Genomic DNA, 23,688 nt, shown 5'->3' with positions numbered 1-23,688 from the left:
GGCCTAACCACTTTAAATAAACCCCCAAGGTCTTTTATGACTTTATGAAGGGGGGGGGGACAATGTGCAAAATAAATGAAGACTAAAATGAATTAAAAAAAGTAATAGGTAAAAAAATAAATTAAACACATTAATACAACTGCCTTTCTCAATCCAAATTGCTGTTACTAGCCCTGTCCCCATAAAAAATGTGTCAAATATAAAAATATTTGTTACAGAATGTGGAACACAATTTTAAATGTATTTTAGTGACCCTGTGTGGTCTTAAAAAAAATATAAAAATGGGAAAAACAGACACAAAGAAAAGGAGGATTTGACAGAGACATAAAATTGAATCCACATGTATCATGAAAAAAAAAACGCCAAAAAGGACTTGAATGGATCTACTTGAGTTAAAATTATATCTTTTTGCAGTTTCACAATAGATTATTATGTACAATATAAAAATATACAGCTATGAAAAAATACAAATACATGGTGAGAAATGTGTCTAAAACTGTCACCACTAGGGTGCTAGAGAAGATTGGATTTTCTTTGAAAGACAAGAAAAAACTTCCTCTTGCTGCAAATTCTGCAACTATGGAAAGGCGACTCAACAGTGTAAGCCTGAAATGAAGTGTATCTATCACGTAATTACTGAAAAACAGAATAGGCAAAAAAAGACTTTTGTATTAGAATATAAAACTTGACATCTGAGATGTAGCGTAAGATTTTATGAACTGGTAAGTTTAAATGTGAGGTCTTTATAGGTAATAGAAGACATAATGCTTGTAACTGAAGCAGTGAAACACTCTTCCAACCATTTTTACACCTATCAGTCATGTGTAGTGGAGGATCAGTGTAAGTTTGAGGATGTGTAACATCTGGAATTGATTTTCAGTCATATGTAATATAACTGGAAAGATTAAACATTGGGTAGGATATCTCAAAGGTCAAAGCTCGACATCTATAAAATTTGTTTGGAATTGCCTGCAGTGTAGATATCAGAAAAATATGTAATATTTTAGGGTAAGTGCCATAGGCTTCCGAAATTATGATAAAAATGCATCAGTTTTGTATCAGTTTTTCAAGGAAAACAGAAATTTTACAGCAATTTCAGAAAGTTGGGACAAAAAAAAGCAGCGCAAGGGCATCATGTGAACATACCCTAAAAGTGCCGGCCCACCTTAGTAAGCAACAGACAATGGATCTTTTACCCAACAGTTATCTTTCCCAACTCCCCATACACATGAACACTTGGCTTGGCTTGTTCTGTCTTGGAAGAGTAGAGTAACCAAAAAAAAACTCTCGTGGTAACTTTTCCATCTTGAGAACAAAAGACATTTGAATTTAAGCCATTGAAATTAAGACCCCAGAATTTACATCAGATGATCATCCTATCCCACTGGTATAGGCAGGGTCAGACAACTTTAATCTAATGTGTAAGAGGATGTAAACATTGAACTTTGGTTACATTTACAAAATGGATAGAAACATATAGCAATGGATTTTTTTAGAAAACTGACATTAATTCTTCCAAAAAGAGTTGAAGCTATAATAACAGAGAGGCTTGAGTCAACGAGCGTATAAAACATTTTCATCCAGGAGAGTGGGATGATTTTTTCTCACTTGTCATCTATGTGCTGTCCGTATGCAATACGCTTTTTTACTTAGCGACTTTTAATCATTTACAAGACCATTTACAATTTCCTATGATACAGAACTGTAATGTATCCGTAAAAATTGAATGCTTTACTTCGGCTCTGTAGTTCATCCAATTTTTTTCTCGCACCCAACTGATTTCAAAGTGAAATCTCAGCATGCTGCAATTGTTTTCACAGACAGAGTTTGTCTTTGAAAAAAATTGATTGTCAGCACTGCCCCATTGAATAACATGGGTCCGAGTGCAATCGGATAAAAAATCAAGTAGCACTTGTCCGATTTATACAGTGGTGAGAGCGAGCCCTAAAGAGTAAATACAGAAAATACTGAGAATCTGACATTATATCTAGTCTGTGATTTTCTGATACATATTTATTCTGCTTTCCTTTATAGCACTGATGAAAGGAAGAAAAGTAGATTCACAGTCAGTTTCAGCTTCACATTTGCCGGAAAAGTTGTATGGAAAAGCAACTATGTTTTTCAATATGGGCTGGCAAAAAAACAGCAATTTATAACTTATTTAATACATTAAAACTATATGACTAATATGACTAAAGAACAAATGAGGGTCTAAGAGTATTGAAAGGACCTATAGTTTTTATTTATAAATATATAACTATATATATAAATTTATATATATAGTGAAGGAAATAATTATTTGATCCCTTGCTGTTTTTGTAAGCTTGCCCACAGACAAAGACATGAACAGTCTATAATTTTAAGGGTAGGTTGATTCTAACATTGAGAGATAGAATATCCCCCAAAAAGTCAAGAAAATCACATTGTATAAATTAGATAAATGTATTTGCATTTTGCAGTGAGAAATAAGTATCTGGCAAACAACACTTAATACTTGGTGGCAAAACCCTTGTTGACAAGCACAGCAGTCAGACATTTTTTGTAGTTGATGATGAGGGTTGCGCACATGTCAGGAGGAATTTTGGTCCACTCCTCTTTGCAGATCATCTCTAATCATTCAGATTTTGAGGCTATCGCTTGGCAACTCGGAGCTTCAACTCCCTCCATAAGTTTTCTATGGGATTAAGGTCTAGAGCAGTGTTTCCCAAACCCCATACTCACGGCCCCCCACATGTCATGTTTTCAGGATCTCCTTAGTATTACACAGGTGATTGAAGTATCATCAAGGCATCAGGAATTCTCTCACCTGTGCAATACTAAGGAGATCTTGAAAACATGACCTGTGGGGGGACGTGAGGATGGGGTTTGGGAAACACTGGTCTATAGAATGGCTAGGCCTCACCATGACCTTAATGTACTTCTTTTTGAGCCACTCCTTTGTTGCCTTGGCTGTATGTTTTGGGTCATTGTTTTGCTGGAAGACCCAGCCACAACCCATTTTTAATGTCCTGGCAGAGGGAAGGAGGTTGTCACTCAGGATTTTACGGTACATGGCTCTAGCCATTCTCCCCTTGATGCAGTGAAGTAGTCCTGTGCCCTTAGCAGAGAAACACCCCCAAAACATAATGTTTACACCTCCATGCTTGACAGTAGGGACGGTGTTCTTTGGGTCATAGGCAGCATTTTTCTTCCTCCAAACACAGCGAGTTGAGTTAATGCCAAAGAGCTCAATTTTTGCCTCATCTGACCACAGCACCTTCTCCCAATAACTCACAGAATCGTCCAGGTGTTCATTGGCAAACTTCAGACGAGCCTGCACATGTACCTTCTTGAGCAGGGGGACCTTGTGGGCACTGCAGGATTTTAAACCTTTAAGGCATAATGTGTTACCAATGGTTTTCTTGGTGACTGTAGTCCCAGCTGCCTTGAAATCATTAACAGGGTTCCCCCGTGTAGTTGTTGGTTGATCTCTCACCTTCCTCATGATCAAGGCTACCCCACAAGCTGAGATTTTGCATGGTGCCCCAGATCAATGTCGATTGACAGTCATTTTGTATTTCTTCCATTTTCTTACTATTGCACCAACAGTTGTCTTCTTCTCACCCGGCGTCTTACTTATGGTTTTGTAGAACATTCCAGCTTTTTGCAGGTTTATAATTTGTCCCTGACATCCTTAAAAAGCTATTTGGTCTTGCCCATGTTGTAGAGGTTAGAGTCTGACTGATTAATTGAGTCTGTGGACAGGAGTCTTTTATACAGGTGACTATGTAAGACAACTGTCTATAATGCTGGTAACGAGTTGATTAGGAGCATCAAACTGGTCTGTAGGAGCCAGAACTCATAATGGTTTGTAGGGGATCAAATACTTATTTCTCACTGAAAAATGGAAATACATTTATCTAATTTATACAATGTGATTTTCTTGAATTTTTTTTAATATTCTATCTCTCAATGTTAAAATTAACCTACCCTTAAAATTATAGACTGTTCATGTCTTTGTCAGTGGGCAAATGTACAAAAACAGCAAGGGATCAAATAATTATTTCCTTCACTGTATATAATAAACTAGTACAAAAATACAATAATACAAAACTAGTAAAGAAGGTAATTAGAAATTCAATTTAATAGTTGTATATTCTGAGTACATGTGCACACATCATTATCTAATTTGAAGTAAAGAAGAAAATCATCTGATCCATAGTTTGTTACTTGCTCATGCACCTATCCTTAGCTTACCTATTTCTGTGAAAAATAATTTGTAATCACCTCCTGTTGAGAACTCAGGCCTATTTAAACTAATGATAGCACAATAATTAGTTTGTTGAAAAGGAACACATCTAAACTTACTGCACTGATGACTAAATAATGTCTTTTGGTAATAAGGTCATTTACCAAGGGATGTAAAACTGCAAGCTATTTTGTTGCAGTCAAAATAACAATAACAGATTACACATTTTGCATTCCAATATTTTTATGAAACTGTCAACATTTTCACTCTTGCTTTTCTTAAATGCACACTGCAGAGTGTGTTCAGAAATAAGTTAAGCAATCTATTTTTTTGGAAATCCACCCTCTTTGAGATTGTATCTGTATATCAATTTAGGGCAGGTGGAGACAACCGTGTATTCTCTCATGGGAGAGAATCAGGTCGATTATGCAAATCACACTCTCATCAAATGTTAATCAGAGTTTGATCAGACTGTGAGCAAAGTGTAATCCAATTCTCTTGGATGAGGAGAAGATGGAGAAAAATTTCTCCATCTTCTCCATTCTGTCAGTCCGTGGTAATCGGACTGCACTCAGATCTCATCTGGTCTCCATGGACTCTTTGACTTGCGTGGCCGAGTGCAATCTAAATATCAAATCAAATTTGGGCATGCATTGATTTTTCCCTTGAAGCACCGCAGACCAAGAAAAAAATGTAACATGTGCATGGCCCCAGAAACTAGCATCGGTCCGAGCACGGTCATATATTTTGACAGAATATACTTAGACCACACATGGCTCAATCATCACATCTTACCAAAAATGTAGTATGAAACTATGAAATGGTCTCTTCCCTGCTAGGACTCTTTGCTATGGCTTTATGAGATCTTATGATATGGCGCCATACAGAATGCCAACACCTCCATAGTCCAGGGACATTGGGGTTCCTTGCATGGCTGTACAGGCCCTGTGCACCTGGTTTGACCAAGTGCATAGAGCCCAAGTTGGCTTCATTGCATAGACCCATTTAGCTTTGCCTTTTAGAAAAGTCAATAAACAGCTAAAACAGTGACCAACTACATTTGCTATTTTAATGATGAGAGATAGAAGTATTTTAATAAAATATAAAACTTAGAATTCATCAGTGTGAAAGAAATAGTATCAAAGGGCTTGTCCACTACATTTATATTGATGAATAATCTTTAGGATAGGTTAATATTAGATTGGTGGGAGTGCATCACCCAACACCCCCACCGGTCAGCTGCTCCCTGTGCTCGTGGCCAAGACAAGGCGCTGCACAGCTCCATCAACTGTATAGTGGCCACAGCACAGTACTGCACATCCGCCCTCATTCATTCAAATTGGGGCAAATGTACAGTTCCTGGCCCCTCATATTAATGACCTCATCAAAATAAAAGTAGCTATCAACTCCTTTAACCAACATCTTATTAGCAAACTATAATTAGGATTGGTGCTGTACCCACTGCTTTTAAGGGCTTCAATATCAGACCCCAACTGCAGTTAATGTACCTTCAGCCATTAAAGGCTCAATTTCCTTTACAGAAATAGAAATTTGTAGTCAGGGCTGGACGAACATCCCAAAATGTATGTATAGGGAACGCCTTACTTTCCCAGTCAAATAATGATGAGGAAGAAAAGGAACAGGTAATCAGTCACCTTACCAAATCCTCTAATTTTTCTGAGTGATAAGTTCCCATTACAGATATAGTATTTGGCAGTGGCTTTCTCTGCCCTCCACATTGAGAACACATTCACGCCAAGTCAAGTATTTGTGTAATGGCCAAATACTAAATGTTTAGGACCTTAGTGTTGTTGTTTTACTGAAATTATTTTTGCATTTTGCACTTATTTACCTGTCAGAAGGATATTGGACCCATAAATAGCCATGAGTGTAAAGCCCTTTTATTGTTTATTGCCCTCATACCTTGCTTGTAGTAGGTCATTGGGATATTTTTGTGAAATTCATAATTTAACTTTTAATTGCAAGTATAGCGAGGCAGGCACTGCACTTCCATCTCTGCTGCCTTATACTGCTGGCTTTCGGTCCTTGATTGACAGGTTACTTTTCTCACTACTTTTCTCAAAGTGACCTGTCTTTCCTTAACCAAGATTTTGCACATGCACTATCATTGCCCAGGATTGTCCCATCAGAAGGAGCGACATATGTGCACTAATCTCCTGATGATGTTGCGGTAGCCGGTCTTTTGATCTCGCTACGCCATTTAGTGCTTACTGCGCATGTTCTGATAAAATTAATCTGGGCAATGACAATGGATGCACAGGAGAGAAAGATCGCTGAGAGAAGAGACACACATCAATAAAACACAGGCTGCTGGGGGTGGGCGGGAAACAACTAGAAGGCACAGCAGAGCTGGATGTGCAGTTTACGCCTTTTGCACTTGTGATAAAAACTTCAAGGATTGATTTCTCAAAAATTCCCCAACTAAATACTACAGGCAAAATATGAATGTAATACTTATTAAAGAGGGTTTACTCTCATGCATTTAGTTAGGAGTCGAATATCCTGTTGACAGATGTTTTTTAAGTAACTTTTGCTTTACTTTTCCATAGTTGTCACATGTTATACCCAAGTTATTTGTTACTCCCAGAAAATCTCTGAAAAGAAAAACTGAATTGCAAAATATCATCACTGCTGTTGCTAACATTAATAAGCATGCAGTTTCTGAAGAATGTGTAGAAATACAATGCACTTAAAAGAGTAATAAAAAAGAACATTAGCATTATAAAACAACCATCTTTTGTAAGGACGACGGTGCATCAGCATGGCATAAAGGCAGGAATCTAATAGAAGAAGGCAGGAGATGATCCAAAGGTCTAACAGAAGCCAGCCACATTCAGAGCTGACTTTAGAATTAATCCTTTGCTTCTTGTGTCTATTTATTATGAATTAATTGACTAACGAATTGCCTATTAAGCAATCCTGATTATATGACCTCTGTTTGCAACACAGTTTATGAAATGTGAATGTGTAGTGATAGATTAAAAGTTGGCCTCACAATAATTTATCACATTAATAGTCATTGCTTTTGTGAAAACTTTTATCTTTATGAATTTATCTATTTAAATTAAATAACAATCATTACTTTTTTTCTTGCAGCAATTTGGTAAAATCTTAGATGTTGAAATAATTTTTAATGAGCGGGGATCAAAGGTAAGCTTGATCGATCTTTCTATCTCTCTATCTATCTATCTATCTATCTATCTATCTATCTATCTATCACCTATCTATCCATTTTATATATTTTACCAATCAAACTATATATCTGTAATATTATATTCAACTGTTAGCTCTCTTTATAACATAAATATCTCAGTTAGTTGTTCCTTTATATTGCTCCGCAGTCCGGTCGCACACCGGCTGGGAGCACGTACACGCCGGCGTGAGTCACACACACTTCCTAGCGCCTGCTGCATAGCCTCTGTGCAGTTAACAGGGCTACGGCTACGTTATTTGTCGCATATCTCTCGTGCAGTTAACGGAGATAGTGCGAATCCCTTTTCCCGTCCCGGTATGAAGTAACACTGGAGGGATTTATACATTAGTTGGCTGTTTTACCTTCTTACCCGGAAGGTGTTCGGTCGCAGTCCTCTAGGCTGCATTGCAGACCCCGAGTTCGGTTGCTTTCCATTATTTAATAAAGTTGTTTACAACCGTCCTCATAACAGTATCAGAGCGCCAGGGTCTTGCCGAATATGGCTGGCAACCAGCAACTGCAGCGCTATATACAGCAACTTGAGGCCAGACTTAGGAATCTGGAACAAGCTGCCCCAGAGGCTAATATCACTGCAGTAGTGACCCAGGCAGCTTCTCAGGCGGCCAATCTGGTTAACACGGCTGCGGTGAATGCTGCGGCAGCTGCAATTGCCCCATTACCCCGTTTTGCTCTCCCGGAAAAATTTTCTGGCGACAGCCGATCCTGCAGAGGTTTTATTAATCTGTGCTCCATTCAGTTAGAGATGATGGAAGCATGGTTCCCCTTTGAATGGGCCAAAGTGGGTTTTGTCATCTTGTTACTTTCTCACAGGGCCTTAGAGTGGGCTACCCCTCTGTGGGAGTGGAGTGACCCGGTAGTGGTTAAGGTGGGTCTCTTTCTTAGAGCCCTAAAGACTGTTTTCCTAGGTCCTTAAGTCACGCTTGATACGGCTCTTAAGCTTCTTGCGTTGGCCCAGGGTTCGGCCACCGCCAACCACTATGCCATCCAGTTTAGAACCTTAGCGGCTGAACTGGATTGGTCTGAGCGGTCGCTTATCCCGGTGTTCTGGAAGGGTCTGGCTGGGCATATTAAAAATGCTCTATCTACCAGAGAGATTCCAACCTCCCTGGAGGAGTTAATCTCTCTCGCTAACCGAATAGATTTGCGTCATGCAGAACACAAGTTAGAGCTGGAGGTCTCCAGACCTCAGTTTCGGTTGGCACCTTCATTCTCTAGACCCATTTCCAACCCCGTGACTCCCGTCCCGGAGCCTGAGGCTATGGATATATCCCGGACTGAGTCTAGCTCCTCTCGTTCCCGACCTGCACATCACTTGGAGTACCCCATTAATAAGGGTTCCAAGCAGTCGGGAAAATGAGTGTGTCTAACCGCCGTTGGAGGAGGTGTGTTAGATTCCGGGCTTCTTCCTCCAAATTATTATATAAGGTGACGTTGCTCTTCAGAACAACCACGGTTACTGCCAAGGTGTGGGTGGATTCTGGTGCCGATGGCAATTTTTTGTCATCTATGTTCGCCCAGAAGCACGCCATTCCTGTGGAGTTACTGCCAAAACCAATGAACATTAGCGTAGTCAACGGTTCACTGCTGGACATGCAAATTACTCACCAGTCAATTCCCCTCACCATGTCGTTTCCTCAGGGTCACCGGGAGGTTATCTCCTTTCTTATTATTCCCGGTGGATTAGATGAGGTGCTATTGGGTCTTGCATGACTACGTTGTCACATTCGACACACTGACTGGGGTACGGGAAAAATTTCTTCCTGGGGTGAGAATTGTGAGTCTCAGTGTATGGTTACAGCCACCCGGAGGGTAGTCTCTGAGTCTTCTACCAACTTGGCCACTAACACTAATATCAGAGTTTTGCGGATGTCTTTTCCAAAAAGGCTCCAGAGACTTTGCCTCGCCTCCGACCGTATGGCTGTCCTAGTGAATTGATCCCCGGCACGGAGTCTCCTCGCGGTAGGGTTTATCCTCTGTCTGTCCCCAAGACCCAGGTCATGTCTGATTATATCAAAAAGAACCCTCGGGTAGACGCCTTGTCCCGATCCCTGGATAAGGTTGAGGACGATGACGAGCCCAGGCTTACCATTCCTTCGGGAAGTATGCGGACAGTGACTTCAGTGTCCCTAAACCAGGTTCCTTCTGGGAGGACGTTCGTTCCTCCTAATCTGCAAAATGAGGTGCTCTCCTGGGCACATGCCTCTAAGATCAGGGGTCATTTTGGGGTCAAACTTACCACAAAGTTTCTCCAACGGTCATATTGGTGGCCCCGGTGGCGCCAGGACGTTAAGGAATATGTTCTAGCGTGTGTCTCCTGTGCGAGAGATAAATCATCCCGTCAAAGACCGTCTGGGCTTCATCATCCGTTACCCGTGGCGGATTCCACAGGTCAGACCCCGTTTCTTCTGAATAGTGGCCAACATCCGTGCGTTCTGGCTCCTATGCCAGTTCCCACTGTGCAACCTGGGGTCAGAAATTAGGCTCTGGAGGCGTGGGAGGTTTGGGACCATACCGAGGATGCTTTATTGGCATCCAAGAATCGGATGAGAGAGTCGGCTGACACTCATCGCCGTCCAGGCCTGTATTCTCTCCGGGCGACAGGGTTTGGCTCGCGGCTCGCAATATCAGAGTACGCAGGGAATCTGCTAAGTTTGCTCCCCGCTTTATTGGTCCTTTCAAAATTTTGGCCCAAGTAAGCCCCGTAGTGTACCCTTTACAGTTACCATGACACCTGAGGAGTCACGACACTTTTCATGTGTCGCTCCTTAAGCCCGTTCACCTGACAAAATTCGCTGAACCCCAACCTGCTACATACACCAGGGTGATGATCTCAAGGTACAGGCGATCGTGGGGTCTAAGATAGTTCATGGGAAAAAATATTACCTAGTACACTGGAGGGGTCATGGATCTAAGGATCGCTTCTGGGAACCAGTGGACCACATTCATGCTCCCCTGCTCATTGAGGAATATGAGCGTAAAGTGGAGGGGGATTATGTTAGGTGTCAGGTGGTTGCTGGACCTGAAATTGGGTCAGAGTCATCAGTGGATTCTGTGGTCTCCCATTCTGGTCCAGCTGGGGTGGATGCTGCTTAGCATCGCTGTCGGTCCCAATGCCTAGCCAGTGCACAAGATGTACAGGCTCTCTCTTGGTTCTTTGTTCCTAATAGTGTTAAGCATAGGTTGCGGAGGGGAACAGGGCTGCTACAGTCTAAGTCCAGGATGCACTGCACTGAGCTTGCCCGTGACATGGCGGATCGTGATTGGTGGTTCGGTATCAGCTGATCCGGTGACCTGGCAATGCCTGATTTGTCGCGAGTGACATCATCAGTAGTGTGACCAATAATGAGACGGTGGGCAGGGCTTAGTCTTTAAATAGCCCGCCCACAAGCATGGCGGTGCGCTCTGATCATTGAGCTAAGGGTGTGTTCCTGTGTGGACGCTTGCCTGTTTGGGCTCTACGTTCTCTCTAGCTGCTTTCTCCGTGACCTGCCGATGCCAGAGTTTGCTCAGCTGTTTAGCACAGGTAGCTTAGGCAGGCCTAGCTTCGGACAAGCAGGTTTAGCTGGAGATAGGCAGTCATAGCTGGAGGGAGGCAGGTAGTTTACTTTTGACAGTCTGGCATCATTAAGGGGGTCGCTATACACTCCAAGCAGACTGCGGGCTCCATATCCCTGGTACAGCCTGTTAGTCACGCGGCGAGTTACTCCACAGTCCGGTCGCACACCGGCTGGGAGCACGTACATGCCGGCGTGAGTCACACACACTTCTTAGCGCCTGCTGCGTAGCCTCTGTGCAGTTAACAGGGCTACGGCTACTTTATTTGTCGCACATCTATCGTGCAGTTAACGGAGATAGTGCGAATCCCTTTTCCCATCCCGGTGTGAAGTAACACTGGAGGGATTTATACATTAGTTGGTTGTTTTACCTTCTTACCCGGAAGGTGTTCGGCCGCAGTCCTCTAGGCTGCTTCGCGGACCCCGGGTTCAGTTACTTTCCATTATTTAATAAAGTTGTTTACAATCGTCCCCTTAACACTCGGTGTGCACACTGAATGCCCCACTGCCGGGAGGAAAATAACTTTATTCCTCCCTGCAGCCTAGGGCTTTCAGTCATAGGGGTGCTGCCGGCGTGGCTTCAATCATCGCTCAGTGCATAGTGCTCTGACTGTTAGTCAGTGGCATGGTGTGGTTACAGCCACCGCTTACTGTGCATTGAACGATGACTGAAACCTCTCCGACAACATCACTATGACTGAAAGTCCGAGGCTGCCTGGAGGAATAAAATTCTGTTCCTCCAGGCAGTGGGGCTCTCAGTGTGGGCAGTGGGCAGCTTCAAAATATATCACTAAAGCTAAAATAGGTGATTCATGAACTTATATGCTTACCTATGTCATTTATGCAAAAAGCACAAACACTTTGCAGGCTTATTAGGTAATGATACTTTTAAGTCCAGCAGTCACTGACTCACAGAAGTCAGGGATCAAGTGTACATGGATATTGCAAGCAAAAATTGTCTTGTTACAATAAATCTAAAAATAATAAGAGAATGAATTTTTTTTAAATAATACTATAGAATAACCTTATATTGGTATGAAAATTTTTGAAGATTAATAATAAATACATGGATAAATTGTGATCGCCTAAAAAAACATAACAGTAACAATTCTAATGCACGATTTATGATAAGTGCTAGCAACAATGCAACAAAAGAAATAAATAGCTTTCACATAGTGTAATTGTTGTCAAATAACATAGTAGACAGTATAAAAGTTTTAAAACAAGAGTAAATGTGTACAAAAAAATTAATAATATAAAGGCCCACAGACTAAAGTATGGTTTAATTACTTATATAAAGTAGACAAAGCTATTCCAAGTGTGAAAAGTGGACCTGCATGCCAAGCACAGAAATAGTTGTCAAGAGTTTGGTCACTTTTTTCCCACCTCTGATAGCTGCCATAAAAAAGAAAATGAAAAATGTTCACTGTTTTGTGAGTTATCCGACCACAGTTCTGCTACAATGTATGCCAAAAATCTGGCTTTAAAAGCGACTATACTGCAGCAACCTATACAAAGACAATGCATATTGTCAGCAATGTATGCTAGCCTAAAGGCACAGATAAAACATTACCTGTAAATCATGGCTAAATTTGATTTGTATTAAATGATCATTGTTATACTCTGGGGTCTTTTCAGACCTAAGAGCATAATAATCGTAGAATGAAATAAAAAATTTCTCATCTCACCGTTCACCTCTCCCACTGTACCCTTAGCCTGCAATCCAGTCTTTCACAATTTTTGCCTTCTCTCATCACATCCATCTTAGTCAGATTGCCTCACTCTATGCTGGGGCTTCTGGCATGGATTAGGTATCTAACAGGACTGCACACACAGTGTTATGACATCACATTCTGCACTTCTTGAGGCGCTAACTAGGCTTTGGAGGACGCACATAATAACATTCTGACATCCCAATACACGCCACATTGGTATGGCATGCAGTCACATTAGTGGTTTAGTTGGCCCCGAAAGCTCTGGAATAAAGTGAAGCAGGCCAAGGAGGATACACATGATGGGGGAAGGCAAAAAAGAGGCACAGGGAACCAGGCGACATGCTGTGGGAGTGGCGGAAAAGGTAACCGGTCAGGTATTACATTTTTTTTTTTAAATCTTTGTTGACACTCTATGGTTTAGTACAATGGCAGCCGCAGCTACCTGCCAGAAAAATGGAGAAAACTATTTTTTGTACATTTCTAGGAGAACTCAATTCCACTGAAGTAAATTTGCTTATCTCTAATTTTCATTTTTATGGTATTCATTCGGAGTGGCTATTGCAAAGTGTGCTCATTCACTTGCCAATTTTTAGCTATGCCTTAGGTGTGTTCTGTGTGCTGTGTGACAACTGTTCATAAATGTTTCCGTGTTGTTGCTAATTCTATTATACGTACTATACTATTTACTTTGCTATTCACACCTTTAAATTGAGGCTTTGGTGTTTTATTTGAGATCACAACTTATCCACACATTTCTACTATAAAATTATTTATTATGCTACCATAATTAAAATGATTTATGCTTTTAATTATTTTACCTATTACTCAGCACAATACTCCTGAGTCCTGACTTTACCTTACCTTTACTGTTCTTAGCATATAAAATATACTTGCCAACTTTCAGTAAAAAGTTCAAGCTGGCCCTGGATGCCTTTTTTGCAAAGTATACTAATACAAGTTATGGGCACAAGATTCTGTGATGGGACATTGGTCAAGGGAACTAGTCTGATTGCCACATGTGGAATCAGGATGGATTTTTCCCCTAATATGGGATAATTAGAATCTGCCTCAATGTTTTTTTCCTTTCTCTGGCTCAACATGTTAGGTTATAGTTTGTACTCGATAGACTTACGTTTACCTTCAACATTGAAACTTTTGAGCTGGAAATGTTCTCTAGAATCCTGTCCCCTTTTAAGGATACACCTCTTTACTCCTCATTCCATGCAACCTTAAAAAGGAATCTTGATCCTGTAGCTCTGTCTAATATTGGTGCATCCTATCAGGCACAGGAAACCTACTGGAAACTCTATGTTATGTGAGGTTTCTCGGGTGATTAGGGGACAAGTGGAGTCAGAAGATTTCCCCTTTTCAGGGTATAACCCATATATTCTGATATAGTTGGCAAATACAATATAAGGACCATGTAATTTTCGTTTTGTCTGGATAAAGGGAGTAGATCCCTGAAAGGAACTTGATAGCAGGATCGACATCTAAAAAACGATTTATATGGCTGTATTTGTCTTTTAATGGATATTTCAGACAACCTAATTGTTTGGGGAAAGTTCACAATATATCACCAGTCTCAAATTTTCAAAGTTCTTTCTTTGCATGTTGCAATGAATAATACTAGTTAAAAAGGTGGGCACTAGATGTTGACCATTTCTGCCCAGTCTCCCAATAGAACATTCCCACTAAGCTCTCTGATCTCATGAACTTAACAATTTCTGGCTTCTGCAATGGACTTACAGTATAGACCATAAGTTTGGACACACCTTCTCATTTAAAGATTTTTCTGCATTTTCGTGACTATGAAAATTGTACATTCACACTGAAGGCATCAAAACTATGAATTAACACATGTGGAATTATATACTTATCAAAAAAGTGTGAAACAACTGAAAATATGTCTTATATTCTAGGTTCTTCAAAGTAGCCACCTTTTGCTTTGATGACTGCTTTGCACACTCTCTTTATGAGCTCCAAGAAGTAGTCACCGGAAATGGTCTTCCAACAATCTTGAAGGAATTCCCAGAGATGCTTAGCACTTGTTGGCCCTTTTGCCTTCACTCTGCGGTCCAGCTCACCCCAAACCATCTCGATTGGGTTCAGGTCTTGTGACTGTGGAGGCCAGGTCATCTGGCGTAGCACCCCATCACTCTCCCTCTTGATCAAATAGCCCTTACACAGCCTGGAGTTGTGTTTGGGGTCATTGTCCTGTTGAAAAATAAATGATGGTCCAACTAAACGCAAACCGGATGGAATAGCATGCCGCTGCAAGATGCTGTGGTAGCTATGCTGGTTCAGTATGCCTTCAATTTTGAATAAATCGCCAACAGTGTCACCAGCAAAGCACCCCCACACCATCACACCTCCTCCTCCATGCTTCACGGTGGGAACCAGGCATGTAGAGTCCAACCGTTCACCTTTTCTGCATCGCATAAAGACACGGTGGTTGGAACCAAAGATCTCAAATTTGGACTCATCAGACCAAAGCACAGATTTCCACTGGTCTAATGTCCATTCCTTGTGTTCTTAAGCCCAAACAAGTCTCTTCTACTTGTTGCCTGTCCTTAGCAGTGGTTTCCTAGCAGCTATTTTACCATGAAGGCCTGCTGCACAAAGTCTCCTCTTAACAGTTGTTTTAGGTTGTGTCTGCTGCTAGAACTCTGTGTGGCATTGACCTGGTCTCTAATCTGACCTTCTGTTAACCTGCAATTTCTGAGGCTGGTAACTCAGATAAACTTTTCCTCAGAAGCAGAGGTGACTCTTGGTCTTCCTTTCCTGGGACGGTCCTCATGTGAGCCAGTTTCTTTGTAGCGCTTGATGGTTTTTGCAACTGCACTTGGGGACAGTTTCAAAGTTTTCCCAATTTTTCGCACTGACTGACCTTCATTTCTTAAAGTAATGATGGCCACTCGTTTTTTTTTACTTAGAATTTGTATTATGGCAAGATAAAAGCAGCTAACAGTCTATTCAGTAGGACTATCAGCTGTGTATCCACCTGACTTCTGCATAACACAACTGATGGTCCCAACCCCATTTATAAGGCAAGAAATCCCACTTATTAAACCTGACAGGGCACACATGTGAAGTGAAAACCATTTCTGGTGACTACCTCTTGAAGCTCATCAAGAGAATGCCAAGAGTGTACAAAGCAGTCATTAAAGCAAAAGGTGGCTACTTTGAAGAACCTAGAATATAAGACATATTTTCAGTTGTTTCACACTTTTTTGTTAAGTATATAATTCCACATGTGTTAATTCATAGTTTTGATGCCTTCAGTGTGAATGTACAATTTTCATAGCCATGAAAATACAGAAAAATCTTTAAATGAGAAGGTGTGTCCAAACTTTTGGTCTGTACTCTATGTCTACTGGTCACAGACATGCCCCAGAAGTCTGTCAAATGGACAATTCTAAATTCATTGGATGGTCGCGAGCACCACGACTTCTAGCATGCGCAATGTGACCGCAAGCCTCTGTTATGTAGCCATAAGTCCAATGTACTTGACTGAAGTTTCCATGTTCATGGTCATCCACAGAAATTAAAATTCTGGGAGGAGAGTGTAAGGGCAGATCATAGATCTCAGTCATGCCTCTGTGGCCATCCTATCAGGAGATTGGTCCGGCCATAGCACAGACCTTTTGGACTAGTTCTATTCATTAGGATATACAGAGAAAGAACTTTGAAAGGGGGAGAATCGCAATATCATACATATTTTGCCCAAACAATGAGGTTGCCTGAAAGCACCAACAAATGTGGTCATGTAATTTGATAATAGATGTCCATCCTGCTGTCATGTTTCCTTTAAAGGGCACATCCTTTTTTTACATGATTGTAAACTTGGGCCTGGAATATCCAAATCTTGACGTGACTTTAAGCCCCAAAGAGAGCCTTGAAACATGACACACAATCATATGCCTAGTAATGAAACAACATTGAAACAGTTCAGTCTACATATGGACACCTCTGTTTTCACTGATAATCCAAACCATGTGTCAAGATAATTAATGTTTTCTGATACTGACTTACAGAGTCGCCACCTAGCCCTAGCCATAGCAGTACTATATGGGCCCATAGCTGTCTATGGGACCCAACTGCATAGCACAGATAGTATTGGCATTTGGTATGTTGTAACAATTTTTATAATGGAAAAATGGTCTTCGTTTACCACTGTCAATAATACTACATGTAGTTAAACATTTGGATTACAATAAATCATAAATTAAGCCTCCTTCTATTTTACTCTCTGCAATTATTATGTATTTTCTGAATTTTGTTTAGTGTGTAAAATATGCAGTATTAGTAGATAAGAGGTTATGGACTGTGAGCTTAAAATAGAATTACTGCTTTCTTTATAGAGATAATCAAGGGTTTTACATTTTTTTCCCTTATCCCCTAGTGATAATTACATTTCTCATCACAGAAAATGAGTTCATGTTTGTGGAATAAAAAAAAAAAGTAAAAAAAAAAAAATAACATTTGCTGGAATAGGTATTTTCCTGTTATTGAAGTGAAAGTTGGTAATATAATCTAATATGCTCTCAAGCAATTACTCTGTGTATTGCTCCAATTTACTCTGGTGCGGGGTTTTTCTATCAAGAAAAAGAATCTCTTTACTCCATGCCTTTGAATTCATAATGTGATTTGTATATATTTTTGTTACTGATAAATGTTATACTCTAGCTATTCTCAGCAAATTATTTTCCCATAGTTGTGTAGAAGAGACTCGAGGAATGGAAATATGCAATGGTCCTTGTATCTAATAAAGATCAGTTGGACTTTTATTTGCATATGGGTTACTACTCTAATAAGGCAATTTTTAACTACAGTTTTGGGTGGTTGTTTCTATGACAGGCTACTATGCAATAGATAACTAGTGATATTAATAATAGATAGTGGAGATAAGCAGATGTGACAAAATACAAATTCACCAAATCGCATGGATTATTCCAGAAAAATCAATTTGCTGCAAAGTTATTCTCGGCAAATGAAATGTCCTTTATTATGCTCTGGGGTGTCTCTAATTTGCAGAATCCATGCAAAGTGAATTTACAAAAGTCCGTATTCTCAAAATTTCAGAATTTTTTATATATTCAGTTCCACTCAAATAAATTCACTCATCTCTAATAAATATGCAAATTGCCTCTTCAGAGAGCATGTCATGCATGTAACTCTCCACAAGTAGAGATGTTTATGGCTTATACCTCAGTCAGAGTCCTCTCATCCAGCCAAATCAGATCTCTTGCTTTGGTCTGAGGAAGGGCAAACACCTCGAAACACATGTCTGCAAATAAAGTATCTCATTTGTTTATTATTCTAAGTCATGTGAAAAGACTTGCTAAAGGGTTGATATTGACTTTTAGGTTTGCTAAATATGCAAAGAGAAATGGGACTTAGACTCTAGTCCCACTTATTTAATTTCCCAGAGGATCATTGCATGGCATATAAGTCTCTTTACACTGGCTTGGCAGGCACGTCATTCTCCACAATGAAACATGCTACCCCTTACACGCTCATCTCTAATAGACAGCAAAAGATGACTCCATAACAGCAGATAGAAAAAATATATTATTTCACTATACCAGCTAGCCCATCAGATTATCCGGGCAAGAAATGTTTATAAGAAGAAATGGATGGAAGATCTAGTTAAAATTTTACGACTAAGATGTAATATGCATGATACAACTAAGACCTTGTGGTCGAAATGCATCAATAGATTTGTATTGCACTCTGCCTTTCAAAATATCAATGCACACAATACTTACAAACACCGGTTGACAATGGTATACAAAGAGGCTAGCCCTCTTTCTTTTTTACTCAAACTAAAGAACTTACTAGAGTTGAGCAAATTTATTTGAGTGGAATTCAAGTCTACTCGAATGTTACAAAAAGCCATATATTCCAGAATGCAAATTTTTGTCAATATGCTCCTCACAAATTCAGCAAAATGGTGAAAGGCTGGTAGCCAATTTGCTGTAGGATAGAAGGCCTGAAAAAGGTTAAAAAATAACAACAAAAAATAATACTCACTTCATCACTCACCTCTCTCTGGCCATCTCCTCTACCCACTCTCCTTCATACTGTCCTTGGCACCTATTCTTACCTATGCCGCACGCTGAAAGCCTAAGCTTCTTCACGCTAGGCTGGAACTTTAAGCTTCCACTAGGCCCAGGATATTGTGGCCTAGAGCGACATACACCGTGACTTTAGAATGCATATTCTAGGCTGGGACTTCCAGTCATGACTATGTCTAGAACATCTCAACGTATGCACGTTGTAAGATCATGGCAACTGCAAAACGTCATGATGTGTGAGTCGATCTTGCGATGCTCACTTTTGGACTGATTATGACTAGGCCCGGGACATTCCTGGTTGACTTCTCGCCCAATGTTAAAATGGGGTTTCAGTGTGTGATGGTGACAAGAGGTGGTGAGGGAACAGTGAGCAGAGAAGGTGAGTGTTGCTCTCACTCCAAACCGCAGAACATATTAAGGTACATTCAATTTTTGAAAAATAAATTAGCTGTAAATCGATTGGGCAAATTCAAATTTTGCCAGATCCGCTAATATCTAGTTGTTTCACAAAGCTTCAATTAGCCTCCACTAGAAGGTGGAAATATGCTCTATGAAAGTCACACATTTTTGCTGCTGCATCTCCTTTTCAAATCTATGTGACTATGCTGCAGAGAACATCTATCAATCTACTAGAATGAACGATTATGGAGATTTTCCATTAATAATGTTTATAACCTTTCTATAGGATATTTGATAAATGTCGGTAGGAATTCCATTGTTCTAGTAATCTCTAAATCAGCAATGTGACATGAAAGAACATAGCTAACTACTCTGTGATCTCCCTGCTCCATTCAATCTTTACCTCAGCTAGTAAGAATGTGGCCTCAAGGCCCACATTTTAGTGATTGATGAAAAATTTGTTACATTAAAATATTAGTATAATCTATAAAAGAGGAATGAGGGCTCTGCACCATGATCTAGTGATTGATGGTGGGTCAGAGATTGGACTCCCAGACATCAAGTTAAATGATAACCTACCATTTGGGTAAAAACATCTTTAAGTTGGTATCCTTATGGATATTTAATTGAATTGTACCAATTTGCGGAGCATACAATAATTGTCAGCAATAGACATGATCCAATCTTTTTTCAATTCATATTTACTAGGTTCAACAAATTTTTCCTCAAAATTCTATTGCAGTTCATGAATTGCAATAATACAAAACCACCAATTGCCCTGAAAAGATGCATTTGACATTCTGAGGTCTCCTAGGACTGTAAACATTTTGTACATTATTATAATTAATCTTTGACATTCTTTCCAACCTCAATTATTCAACCCTTGGCAAAAAAACGTAACAAATAATAGTAAGGTACACACACAGAAGGTAAATGTTGCAGCAGGCCACAGTATAGGTGTGGCATGTAAGGTTTTAGACTACGAAAGCAGCTATGTAAAAACAGACATGAAAAGTTAAATGTTTGATTTTTTTTTTTTTTACATTTTTTTTAGTTTTATTTTTAACAAAATTCATTCTCCTTCCCAAAAATGACATCCTAAGATGCCTGCACCTGCAACAATGTGGTGTGTATGAAGTCAAAGTTTGACTAGTAAAATAGATGTGCAAGAAAAAAACTTGTTTGTGACACGAACACCTCTTCGAGGTTAAACCAGTTAAATGTCTGGATTTGGAGGAATTTACTTTTATAATTTTAAAAAAACATTTATTCACAAAAAAAAAAAATTGTTAACCGAACTAGCGAATTACATAAAATTTGAGAGGAATTATCTGTAATTCGTGAATGGGGACAAAGGGGATGAAGGATCAAGTGATGGTTTATGAATCAGGTCAGCATAAGAGGGTGTTTTTCCTTTTATTCTTGTTGTTTTACATAATCCATTTTCTATAACAACTATCTATCTAGCTATTTATGTTTCTATGAGTATTTTTCATTAATTAGTATCAGTAATCATGCAAACATATTGTCTGGCTTCAAATAAATACAGTAACATTAGGTTTAGGTTTGCAACAATTCTAACATTCTCTTTTTTTCATTTTTGGGAGAATCAGAGGCAAGGGAATTAAGATGTTTTCTCACCTGACAAGCTGATTATTTTACAGTTTATAAAATGGTTACCATAAAGGATAAAATAGCTTTCAATATTAACAAATTATTGAAGATTACATTTCTACTTAACTTCTCAACTGAAAAAGATGTGTCAAAAATTGACATGTCTGGTTTAGTAAATGCTTGTATTCCACATGAAATAATTCTTTAGTGGCTGTACTCATAACTTTGCAATGTACCAATCCTTTGTTATTGTTACTGAATATTTATAGTTGTAATCAAAGTTATTCAACCCCCATTGCACAGTAAGTTTCTTAAAAATGTTTACAAACTTTGTACTACTTGCAATAAACCAATCAGAACAATTTATTAAGCTCCACACAACCAATATAACAAGTGGTTTCTCCAAATTCAATGAAAATACAGCTAATAATTATTTCTGCAAAATCAGAATTTTTCTCCCCTTCATGACAAGCATTTTAGTACTTAGTAGAGAGCCCTTTGACTATTATGATTTGCTGCAAATTTGATGCATTGTCAGACATAAGCTTCTGGTAGCATTCCTGAATCTTAGTCCCTACCTCATGAGCAATGGCCTTCAGCTCTCTTACGTTCTTGGGTCTACATGCTGCAACCGCCTTTCTCAAATCCCATCAAAGATTTTCTATGGGGTCAAGTCAGATGACTGTGGCACATCGAGGTCAAGTAGTCATTGTTATTTTAACTTTGAACTTGAGAATTATGTTTTCAACTGTATCTTTAGGAACATTCATTGGCTTTGTATGTTTTTGTATCCTTTTATTTGTTTGTGCATTCTCTTGTGATTTCTACTATAAACTTGTTGTACCACTTTCTTGCCAATCCAAGAATATTAGCGAACTGGAGGCCTTTGCACACAAGCAATGAGTTAAATTTCCTCTGAAACATTTCAGAGGCTGGTGTCTCGCTTTAAATTATATTTGCAGCAGGTCATAATGGCCAATGTACCATGTACTTAAAGGGAATCTATCACCACCTTTATCTGCTCCTGTACTACATTCCAAAAACATGTATATTGTTTGTTGACTCCCTCTGTATGTCCCCAAAAATACCTTTTGAATTGCTTTAACTGCATTTAATTGAGTATAGTCTGGTCCAATTGGCGTCATTGCTATAGCATCTGTCCCTCCTTTCCCCTGCTAATCGCCGTCCTCCAGCTTTGTTTGATGTACATCTCGCACCTGCAGACATCACTATGCATATTCAGTGCCGACAGAGAACTTTTCAACTCCGATGGCTCCGGTGAAAGTCCTCCTGCTCGGGACTGCTATGCTACTGCGCAAGTGAGAGATTGCAGGACGCGTTCTCATTATCAATCAGAGACGGAGGACGATGATTAGGAGCAGACAGGAGGCAAAGATGCCCCAATGATGATGCCCATCTGATCAGAAAATCCTCATTTAAATACACCGAGGGAGCAATTCAAATGGTATTTTTGGAGCTATATGGGGGAGACACTTGTGACTTGAAGGATTAATTCTGAGACTGGCAATTCAGGTCGAATTTAGAGAAAACGCTTGTTATATTAATTGTGTTGAGGTCTTTAAATTGTTCTTTTTTGATTGGTTTATTATGAACAGCAAAAAGTTTATATATTTTGTTAAAAATCCTAACCTGCAATGGGGGTTGAATAATTCACAATTTGAATAAATTGACAGCTGGGTGTTATCTTTTCCTTGTCAAAGGGGTTTGTTCCGAGATAGTCTGACACATCAGCACTGATTGGACATGGTCAGACTGTGTAAAGACTAGAGATTGGAAAATCAGTTTGCAGAACCCCCTTCCACAAGCCACAATGCCTGTAAATCATCATTTACCGGCTACAGTCCTCGACTCGCCTTTTGATTTGCCAGGCTGGTGCGACATCGTGTGTAAATCATACTGTAATGATGATGTCCCACTGGCCCAGCTAAACAAAAGAAGAGCTGGCAATGACATCAGGTAAGTCACCCAGCCATCACAGATTACTGACCTCGCTGCTGGACTGGGAATCTGCCTATAGGAACAAAACCTCAGTTGTTAATTGACCTAAATTTGGAGATAGATAAACAGAAGAATGGCACAAAAGAGAGTTCTATGAAAAGAAGTTTGAGACTTTGTTGTTTCATGGTGATTACTAGGATTTACCAACACACGTCAGAAGAGTTTTTAAAAAATATGACATAATTTATGTACCAAATTGATAACATGCCTTGAAATTTATTAATTTCTCTTCTTGTCTGTGGTGTGTGTCCTCAAATTGTTTACGTGTCCTAAATCACTAACAATACTTGACAACAATTGTTCTCCATGTTTAATTGTCTAAATTAGCTGTGGCTATTATATTTCTACTTGTTTCTTCACTAAGTGATTGTTCTATCAAAGTCTGCATTTTCACAAGGCTTCTAAATGGTTCTGTCAAGTCCATTTATCCACATGGTATTTTGGTAACCTTTTAAAATGCTTGTTTAATTTGTTTTCATAATGTATTGATTTAAAACCCAAACTCTTCTCTATAAAGGAATCTATGCAGGGAAATGTTGCAATACAAAATGTTATTTTGATCTTTCCTTTAAGTTTTAAATAGATTATTTATGTAAATTGTTTGCCACAATTAAAATAACTATACCCTCTAAATGCACTTTATCATGACATGTTGTGTGCCATTTGTATTTTGCAAAGGCTAAAAAGTCGCAATATTAAAGGTAACAGATCAAAGGCACCAGAAAAGGGTATAAATACCTTTTTTATCCATTGGCAAATGTTGTATGGTGTGTGAAAAAAACAAACTTTTGGAAAAATAAGTATAGCAGCTGCCATAGCAATTTTGGTCTCCAATATTTTTGAATAA

At 39.4% G+C, this 23,688-nt stretch overlaps 1 protein-coding gene across 11 annotated transcripts in view; it reads left to right on the top strand.

Moving 5' to 3' along the window:
* The window catches only part of RBFOX1 (RNA binding fox-1 homolog 1), an 889,443-nt gene that overhangs the window by 633,139 nt on the left and 232,616 nt on the right, over nt 1–23,688 (top strand). For all 11 annotated transcript variants that reach the window (XM_073647782.1, XM_073647784.1, XM_073647781.1 and 8 more), the window contains exon 4: nt 7,346–7,399. In XM_073647782.1, the coding sequence (XP_073503883.1) occupies nt 7,346–7,399 (54 nt within the window). The remainder of the gene's footprint in view (nt 1–7,345; nt 7,400–23,688) is intronic.

This window comes from Phyllobates terribilis, unplaced genomic scaffold, assembly GCF_046119375.1.
Source record: "Phyllobates terribilis strain yellow unplaced genomic scaffold, ASM4611937v1 Scaffold_9__5_contigs__length_417890890, whole genome shotgun sequence".
In the NCBI taxonomy this organism is placed as follows: domain Eukaryota; kingdom Metazoa; phylum Chordata; class Amphibia; order Anura; family Dendrobatidae; genus Phyllobates; species Phyllobates terribilis.
The sequence above is the reverse complement of the archived record's forward strand: the minus strand, read 5'-3'. Positions and strand labels throughout refer to the sequence as shown.